Source organism: Homarus americanus, unplaced genomic scaffold (genome assembly GCF_018991925.1).
Source record: "Homarus americanus isolate GMGI-L3 unplaced genomic scaffold, GMGI_Hamer_2.0 scaffold52806, whole genome shotgun sequence".
Taxonomy (NCBI): domain Eukaryota; kingdom Metazoa; phylum Arthropoda; class Malacostraca; order Decapoda; family Nephropidae; genus Homarus; species Homarus americanus.
Window position 1 is genome coordinate 6793398 of NW_024720773.1, and position 10688 is coordinate 6804085.

Sequence of the window (10688 nt, forward strand, 5' to 3'; positions counted from 1 at the left end):
TTACCATATTGACACTACCACCCCCTTCACCACCACAATAGTGACACTGTACCACACCCATCACCAAAGTAATGCTATACCACACCCATCACCATAGTGACATTGTGGAGGCAGAATTTTTTTTATATAACTACAATGTTTCTTACACAATAGTTCAAGTGTCATATTTGGCCATTTTGATTTTTTTTTACAGATATTCTATTAGCATTTTCTCTTGCTGTATAACCTGTACCAAAATGATAATTGATTTATTTTGAATATTCCCAGAAGTGCAGTACAGTATATAATTGTACTTGATATTATTTATTACAGATCACTATCACGCTCTCAATCACCTAAAAGACGAAGACCTTCTGGCGACTCCAAGGATTCTGTTACTATGCGTGCATTGCAGTCCCTCCGTGATGTTCACAACCGTGAGTGTGACATGTATCGACAGAACCCAACTGCTCATCCTGATTATGGTAAAGAGTATCGAGCTTTTATTGAAAAGAAAGCCCAAAATATTCTCTCTCTTGGTGGTGACCCAAACACATATGACATGAAGAATGACTGGGAGTTGTTTTGGCCTTCTCGTTTGGAAGCTTTGTTTAATGAATGTTGGGCAGAGAAGAGGAACCAGTGTATTTCTATGTTACATGTTAATAAGGTTTTCTCTCATTCGCCTTCTCCCTCGTCCATATCCAGTGACCCCTCATCTTCGAGTAGATCACAAGACAAAAGAAACTTTCATAAAAGGACAATTAGACACTCTAAATCATTTAGTCCTGATAGAAAGAGAAGACATGGGAAAAGGAGCGAGAAAAATAGAAGCTCCAGGAGAGTAAGAAGTAAGAGTAGAAATTCCAGGAGAAGTAAGAGTAGGGATTCTAGGAGAAGTATAAGTAGGGATTCTAGGAGTCCATATGTACATGAAGGAACAGGAAGGCGAGACAAAAGGGATACCATTCAGAAAGGCCACAGGTGGATGCCAGTCACAGATGATGAATACAGAGAAGCAGCACAGTCAGAAAGTAAGAGACAACAGGAAGATCATTTACACATTGGACAGAGAAGTCCTTTTTCCAACCAGAGATCAGAGAGCAGGATAGATGCTGGAACAGGTATTGGTATGAAGAATATGGAGGGAATTATTAATGAAGTTTTACAGACTGTTGTTCAACATGTGAATTCAGCAGGTGTACCTATGGCTAATCCAGGGACATCTTATTCAAAACACAGTTCCTGGCACATTGATACAGGGGTTAAAAATATTGCTGAAAAGAGGAATGAGGCTATGAATTATGGTAGTTTATATGCACCTGATGCTCACTTATCAGAAACAATGCCTTTTATATTGAATGATTCAGCTAGGAAATATTATGATACTAATATAGTATCTAAAAGTAAACAGCACTCAGAAGAGGAGGTCTCGTCCACAACTCCTGAAGAAACGGCTAAAGTTGATGTCATTGATGTTTTAGAAATATTGACTCGTTTAGGTGAGAGATTGGGTACATTATTAAAACCAATCGAATTACTCCATAAAAAGGCAATGGACTTAAAATCTAATGGTATAGATACAATGAGCATTTTTGATGAAATTGATAACAAAATTCTATTACATATGACAGGAGACAAATTAAGAAATGCATTGAAAGGAGATAATTTGAATGTCATCCAGAAACTCATCTTACAGGGAGCTGAGCAGAGGCTAAGCGTCTTACTTGAAAAGGAGAAGGATCGTTCTCTACTGTTTGATCTGAACATTGACAGCATAGCTAGTGCATGTCTGGGAAAAAGTGCAGCTGAGACTACAACTTTTGTTGAGAATGCATTGTTATATCATGGTCACACTGAAGTTCCTAAAGATCAGCTTCTGAAGATACACATGGCTGTTAAAACACAGCAGATGAAACTACTGGATATTGGAAAGAGACCTAAGAGTGTAGAAGGTGGTGTTAGTCATTCATTACAACTCCCTGTAAACTCTACACATCAAATCCACCAGAATGTAGTACCATCATCACAGCATTCAGGCTTTGCTTCATTCTTATCTGTGGCACCACGCTGTCCAGGATCAGCTCCATATTCTCCCTCGCATATAAGTGATTCACCGCCATATCATACTGCATCTCGACAACAAGTTACACATCGCTATAGCCTGCCTATACCTCAGCCTGTCCCACCACCTGTCATGCCAACTGTTAACCCATCACATCCATCAGCACATAGTGGAAGTGAAGTTGGAATGAAAGAAAAAATGTCAATGACAGATTTTCTTGCTTCCTTATCAAAATCAACTTCAAGTGACTCGGGTTCTTCGGGAGAGAAGATGTCGCTGACTCCTGATACAAGTTCCACGGTCTTAAGTACTTCTTATCCTTATCCTCTTCAAAAAGAATGTTATGTCACACCTTCAGGATATAATTTTCAGGGTCATTCTCAGACAGTGGCACAATCTGTCAACCAGGGTTCATCTCAATATGCTCAACAAAACCTGCAATCCTATCATTCAGCTTCAAAAGCATCTACAAAGACACCAATTAAAATTACTCTCCCCAAAGTTTGAGGACAGAATAGTTGAAATTAGAAATTACAATCCCTTAAATGAGAAGTATCAAAGTGAAGAATCTTAATAATAATATTTTAGCAAGACCTTATGTTAGCTGTAGTAAAGTATGTCGGCAATTCATTTGTGAACTTGCTTGTGCACGTGAATTGGGCAATACAAGTGTGTTGTGTCTATTCACTAAGGATTGTATTAACTACTTTTTTGTTGTATAAAGACATACCCATGTGATACAAATGCAACTGCTTTACTATTAATCTCAGTCCGGGGTAAAAATGGAAAATTTGTGCACAAGTGACACATTACTTAACATCTGGTTGTAAATTTGTCATTGGGGACATTTGTTGGCGTCAATTTCCATTCAATTGAAAACAACTCTCACATGAGATATTTTCCCAGTCATCACTTCCCTCATTCCTACTAGTCTATAATGTTTCCATTTCTCTGTACAGCTCAGTATATATATTTTTTGTATACTGTATATCTTAAGGCATCTTGCAGTTGTATATATGTACAGGGTACTACTTATCCTTCAATTATACCAACTCATCATGACACACCTCTCATTCTGTATAGTTCTTGAAGGTCACACACACACACACATACACATTGCCTGATCTCCCATTTGGTCAGACAACCTAAAGTTTGTATTATGTATTTGGGAATTTAATTGTAAACATTTAATTCAGAAAAATTTGACCATTGAAATGTTGCAATTTTAACCATTCATTTGCATGGTAGAATTAGTACAAGCAGTTATTAAGTAGAACTGGTTTTAGACCTAAATCAAGTTGATGTGATTACAGCTTCAAATTTAAAAGAACTGAATAAATATTATTTTTAATACGCAGAATCATGTAATGATATTCATGTCCATTTGGTCAGATGTGGTGGTTACTGAACATTGTCTTACTAGAAGGTGTTACAACAAGTGTACTGTAGATTACTTTTAAACGTAACTTTGTTTATATTTTTGATGCATTCAGCAATAGTGGCTGTCATACCTAACAGTCCATCAAGCTCTGAGAACATACTGGAGTGTATGTTCAATGTTTCTTGCCTTAAAAGTTATTTAAACATGTACACTTGCCTCTGGAGTTGTAGATCTTACTATTGTAGATTCCTGACTGAATACTGGCCTAAAGGTGGATTAATTTGTAATTATTTTTTCATTTGATAATCAAGGACATTAACCAGTATTGTCTCTGAAAAAAATTAAATCATGTGGATATTTAGGGATCGACTAAGTTGGCAATTCCTTATTGGTAGTGTAACTGTGTAATTGTTTAAAATGCCACAAACATTCTTGTTACTTTACAGTATAGTAGTCTATTTCATTTTCCCAACATTAATTTTTTTTCATATTCTTACAACTCTTTTCCAATGATACAAGGTGGCTAGCTTTAAGAGCAAATTCTGTCAGTCATTTATTTGTACTGTACTGTCTTTAAATACAGGTATTTGTGTTCAGCTGTAACACAATCTTCCCCTTACACATGGCTTTCAGTGTCTTACCTAATATATGTCTGCCCTTCTCCATCTCTGAAAATTAATCAAGTGTCGTGGTCTCTGGTCACCAACCACAGGCTACTCAAGCTTTCTTCCATGTCGTTCCTTCTCACGGTTTTTTCCTTTCTCATTCTATGCTCTTCTGAATCATTGAGAATAATAATATTACCTTGTAATATGTTTTAAAGAATGATAGACTGTAAATATAAAATTCCTCAAATAAAAAGGAGTTTGAGCTATTTATAGTAAACATGTGAGGCACTTTGGCTGAGGACAAAACAAGTGACTAATCAGTTATGGGATGTGCTTGTTAGAAAATTGCAAAGGTTTACCTACATTCTGAATTTTTTAATTTTATTTTACTTTTGTTGCTTGTCTGCTTCTTACCCAGAGTGCCTCATGTATCCAGGCTTGGAATTTCAAGGCAGCTCTGGTCATCAGTGCCCTCTGACTCACCATAATGCCCTTAACTAAAACACCCTATTTACAGCCATTCTACTTTACCCATTTTCTATTGTGTTCGTGGAGCAGCTGAGGCCTTTTTCATGAATTGCCAGGACAATATAGCATCAAATGTCTTAAGTATGAAATAGTGTATACTGACAGTCACAGAAGTCATAAATGTTATCAGCACAGTATCATACTTCTTCAGGACTTATTAACATGTTCTTATTCATAGTTAAAGGTTGACATTATTTTTAGTATTTTGTAATTTTATATTCTTTTATATATATACTTTTTTTAATAATGAACATGTTAAATAATGTACAGTACAGTATCTTGGGAAATGAAGGCATTGTATGAGGCTTTAACCTGTTATTTAATAAGAATAGGCATAGGCATTACTCAAACTGCCCTTCTATGCTGTACAGTATATTATTACCATGCAGTCAGATAACTTCTTACACACCTCTTCATCGTCCTAAAATCTGTTACTGGATACTGTTGCATGAAGTCCTTTCTTCAAAAAAAAATTCATACTCCACTCAATGGTGGTTTTCTCGGAGTTCAAACACTTTGATCTGTAAAAGATATTAATTTGATCCAGTTTATTGTGTTTTTTTTTTTTTTTTTACCCTGTATAGATTTTTATGTATTTACGGGTATATTTGTAAAAAGAAATTACTATGTGGTACATAACCTGCTCTTAGTGAAAATTTTGTACATTTAATTTTTTCCTTTCTCGATCTCTCTTGGAGTAAAGTAAATTTAATTTTTTTTTTAGTTTCACTTATTGTATATTAAAAACTGACAAATCTGTCCAGTGAAGCTTTCAGATATTGTTCATGTACTGCATCCATATCTGAAACTTACCACAATACCTTACACACAAATTACCCACCAATTCTTCCACTTTGCCAATTAGAAGTCTTTTTCATTTTTTAATCACTCCTAAAACAGGGCCTCGTGTATGCACATCACTAACTATTTCTACTACAGTAATATTCTTTTGCAATATTTTCCCTGGAATTCGTCTGCCCAAAGAATGTCTTTCTTGTGTGACTGACTGACAGGTTGAGTCAGTGTATGCTGGCTTACATATCTTGTTCTTTATCACCTTTATTTATTTGTAAACAATTTTGTTATATTTTTTTGGAGATTGATGCTTATCACTGGGTAGTTTTGTAAACAGTGTTGGTTTTAGGACAGTAGTCTGCACTCTGATCTGGTGGCTGGAAGCTGATCTTTTGATTGTCCATCCTTCCTCTTTGCAACTATCTTCTTTAAAAGGAAAAGTTTGCCCTCTAGAGGCAGGAGGGCAAAGGACATGAAGCTAGAAAAGATGGACAGATCCAGATATATTTTTTCCTGGTAGAACCCACAGCCTAAAATCTCCAGCACCATCCCTCCTTCCTGGTGTTTTTCAGGATAGCAGTCATAGTTGGTATATGTGTACAGTACTGTACTGGCTAGTAGACATGACTGTCTCTTAGACATCCTGCCACATAAAGGGCACAGTTACGTTGCGGAAGGATGAGTGATTATAAAATCAGCCCTGAGCTTGCACTGAGGATGTGGTCCACAGTCAAGAACCAGACCCCTAGACTGGTTTATGCATAAACAGGAATCACCAGACTACAGGGTTAACTAGAAGACTGGATATTAGGATCTATCATCCATTTATACAGTTAGCTATGTAAGTGTCCTGATTTTTGCATAAGGTGATTTGTGGTTGCATTTGTTTATACCAGTAATAGTGTGATGTGTTTGTTGGCTAGCAGTTGGAAGTACATGATAAAAGACGTACAATATAGAGCTTATGATGCACCATGTTGTATGTAGGTGCCAATATGTCAGATGTTCTCATAATGTCTTATGAATCAGTGAATTGCTTGTCATTCCACAACTTTAAAAAGTGAGTACAGTGCAGCACACAATTTTAAGTATGCCCTCCTATCCACATGTAAAAATTTATTCTTTATTTATTTATTTCCTATATGTACTTGCCGTACTTTCTGTGAGTAAACCTGTAAAGTAATAGTTGATCCAGCTTGTGTAAAACTCATTTTCGATTTTGATACAATGTATTATGACCTGTGCATCATATAATTGTGGGACATTGGATTATATCAGTGAAATTAATTTATACGGACTTGTTTCACTTACCACATTTATACTGTAGATAATTATTTTTTCTTTGAAGACATTTTATTTATTTTTTTTTTTTTAAATATAATGAATGTATATTAAGTTAATATTACTATATCAGGGGCATAATACTTTTGTACCTACTGACCAGTTGGCCATTGTTTTTAGTGAGTTAGTGCAAGTGTTGGTTTAACTAAACTTTTCTGCTGTACAGGTATAAATTGTATTTGGGAAGACATGTTATTTTTATTGTAATTTGTGTTGCATTATTAAATTTTTTGGGTAAAGATTGTACATAAACCACTGTGTGTTGTGTTCAGTAGAGGTAGCTGCACACACACGGAGAAAAGCAAGAACACAATGAATTTTTTATTTTGTTTTGCAATAAAAGTTGACATAGTAACTGAAGAACTATAATAAGGGTGGAGCTGGTCTGTAGATTTTGATGTGATGTGTATCCTTAGGGCCAAGAAAGATGAGTGTGTGAGTTACAATTGAGTGCTCATAGTAGTGAGTTACAAATGAATACTCATGGTAGTGAGTTACAGCTGAGTGCTCATGGTACAAATTAATCATCTTAAAGAACCAAAGTTATACATGTAAATATAGTTGTTAGAAACAAATAAATAACTGTTTTAAAGATCATATGTATTCACTTATGAGACTCCTGCATAAATGTAACAAGGATGACATCTGTACAGTATACTATTACACCTCTTGACTATTATTACTAGCACCAGTAATATCACACTTGGTGGAAATACTTGGTCTCTCTTTAAGATTGTTATTCATATAAAAAGGGATCCCCAAACTTCCTGAGGACAGATTCTCAAAGGTTCATATTATGAATATCCTTTGTAAATAAAGATGCAAGAACACACCAAGCTGTGACTTCACCCTTTGGACATGCTGTTTGACTGCAGTTGAACTAAACCTGAATACGGTACTATTAAATGCAGTGTTCAACTTAAAAAATTGTGACACATTGCGAGAATTCTTTTAACACTTCCTCACCTGCCTGGCAGATGACAGAGGCCATAGCTGTTGCCACACTATGATGACTCGGCTGATGGCCGCCACCCACACTATGATGAATCGGCTGATGGCCGCCACCCACACTATGTTGAACTTGACACTCTCTCTCACTCTCTCTCTCTATCTCTCATCTGTTTCACCGTTATTTAGATACAGTAGGTAATAGATATTTTAATGTTAATGTAAGTGTGTGTTATTTATCTTAATGCATATGTAAAGATTTATTTTGATGATGTACCATGTTCCTGAAATTTCCGTTATACAGTACAAGTTTGTCGTGTGTGGCTACGTAGCATACATTTAAATGTCATTTAATGTTTTCCCACTATATTACCACCCAGTATCTTTTGTTACATCATAGTGTTCATATGAATCAGGTTGTCACACAGTTTTCTTTGGTTTACCTAAAGTCAAATGACATGACAAAATATTTTTTATGACATTATATCTCAAGTCGAGTGTAAAAATAATTCTTATTTTGGAGTTACAGGGGGTCATCGGTATAAAGCCCCTATTATTAAACAACATCTTCCCTTGAAGAGGCCGTCATGTTTCAACCCGAGTTTTAAACTAAATGAGTCCTGAGGGACACCGCAGTACAGTAATTAACCGGGTGGTGTGGTGGTAAAATTAACTATTTCCAATAAAATTAATTTATAATATTGGAATTAGTTAATTTTACCTCAGGACTCATTAATTAAAATTCATTATAAGAGGTTTTGCACTTAAGTGGTCAATTAACTGTGGACCTACACATAAAACGTCCTCGCAGTTAAGAGGATTTTAAGGCTGAAATCCATCAATCTTTGGGAGCATAAATGTTTCAGCAATTGAATTTCCTGTGCCTCCCATTCTCTTAAAGGTCATCCTCAGTACCAATCACCTATGTCCATAGGCATTATTTTGAAGTGCTCCAAAAACTATAATTATCAACTTTATTGCATCTTTGGTGACACTGGTGGGCTGTTTTTGTAGACAAGGCAAGGTGGTTTAGTGGTTAAAAGGAAGCGTAGTACCTATGGCATGGATGTGAGTAGTCAAAATAGTGAATTGCAAATATGCAAATACAATAGTAAAAATCGCGAATCGCAAAGTTCACCGTATCGGAAGTAATAATGGATAATTCTTTAGATATCAGATATAGGGAGGGTAGTTATACCTGTATTAACAGTTTTCTTATACTGTACATACAAATTACACCAACTGGATAGGCTGAGTTTTAAGAATTTTGAGATACAGTACACTTATCAAAATTTCTTAAAATTCTCCTAATATTCAGAATTATTGCATAAATAAAATCAGTCTTGGTTTGATGCTTATCCACCAGGAGAGGAAATACACATTACGTATATTATTACATTTAATACTTAAGTACAACAGAAAGAAAATAAAATGTTTGAATAGAGGAGCACGGAGGACATCATCAATAACCGGTAGGTATACTCTGGACACAAGTCTCCAATTCCAGGTCTTCATCCACTTGATGGGCAGCAACATGATATACCCTATCTTAAAAGTGACCAAAATAGGGTCTTTGGAATGTTTTGCAAAATTAAGGACCATGATTACATAAACCTCAAAAAATAGGTTTGTTACTTGGGTTAACGTCAAAACCAGGTTTTTGGGTAACCCTGCGAAGGGTTTCAAAGTAGAACTTAACAACACTATTGGGAACATTAATGATATCTTGCACAGGCCATCAGTCTCTTTCCCATGTCCTGGGCTCCTCTAGTTGTGGCAATTAGGTGAGCATATCAGGTGTAAAGATGACACAGCTTACTTCACCTAGATTAACTACCTTAATGCTAACGCAGTCTAACCTAAACCGACAGGTAGCGTAAGGTGTGTAATTATCATGTGAAATAAACGGGTGGTTAGTTAAGTGATTTATAACCTGTCCAATAAATATCAATTTGGCAGATTTCTTTTGAGTGCTCCAGTTTTTTCTGTACTAAAACTGGACAATAAAGGTCATAGAGTAATAAAAAAAAACTGACCAACAGCAGATAAGAGATGATACTAATACTGTATATAGATATATAATTTTTTTTTGGGGGGGTGGGGGGGTGTAACCATTTTGGATACCCATACATTAGTTGTGCGCTCTTAGTTTATTAATATTTTTGGCTAAATGGCTGAAGGAGCAGTTAATACAATACAAACTTATGATTACAGAGACGTAGAACACATATGGACAAACAGAAGCACACACATTAAGATGAACAAAATTATACAGATAAAAGCAGACACAAGGTAGTGTAGGCTGAACGTACATACAATACATGCACAGGAATGTACAAAGGATTTGCTGAATGAGGAGGGAGGTCCAAATTGTTAGTTCTCCAAAAGAATGATGAAAATGCACAAAGCAAGAGTGATACAACTGAACACGCCATCTTCCTCGTGTACAGTATAATCTGTACTGTAGAATGTATATACAATAGCTGTTGTTTATCGTGTTCAATTCAGCTTTATAATAGTATTTTAAGTCAAAGCTGTCGAAAGCCATGGCAAAGTCTAAATATACAGTATATTGTCGCTATTGCCACCACGCTCCTAGATCCAAGTCCCAGCATCCTGGTGTAATTGCATCAAACAGGAGCAACCATGTTAGCACTCCCTGAATAGGTTGTTTCGTAGTAGATGTTCCAGCATGCCTTTTCTTTTAATGCTGGTGAAGCTCACCAGCGTATAATTATTTGTAGAGTGGTGATCCCATTGTTTGAATAAAGGTTTCACATATGCCACTTTCCAGTTGCTGGGTATCTTTTGCTCGTCCATGCATCTTCAGTAACAGGATTTTAATGGGCTCAGCAAGTTCGTTGCACAATTCTCTTAACACTCTGGGATACATGCTATCAGTGCCAGGGTTCTTATGAACCTTTTGCTTTGACAATTTGCTCCTGATGCACTCTTGAGGCCATAATGTGCGTCGGTGCCGTGTCGTTTCCGTCTTCGAACGCGGAGATTATTTTAGGCGATGAGATGTACAGTACAGTATTTT

The 10688-nt window shown here is 36.0% G+C and overlaps 1 protein-coding gene across 3 annotated transcripts in view; it reads left to right on the forward strand.

Moving 5' to 3' along the window:
• LOC121860950 overlaps positions 1-7291 on the forward strand; it is a 29172-nt gene extending 21881 nt beyond the window's left edge. For all 3 annotated transcript variants that reach the window (XM_042358351.1, XM_042358350.1, XM_042358352.1), the window contains exon 5: positions 313-7291. In XM_042358351.1, the coding sequence (XP_042214285.1) occupies positions 313-2551 (2239 nt within the window). In that variant the 3' untranslated portion in view covers positions 2552-7291. The remainder of the gene's footprint in view (positions 1-312) is intronic.
• The last annotated feature ends 3397 nt before the right edge of the window (positions 7292-10688 follow it).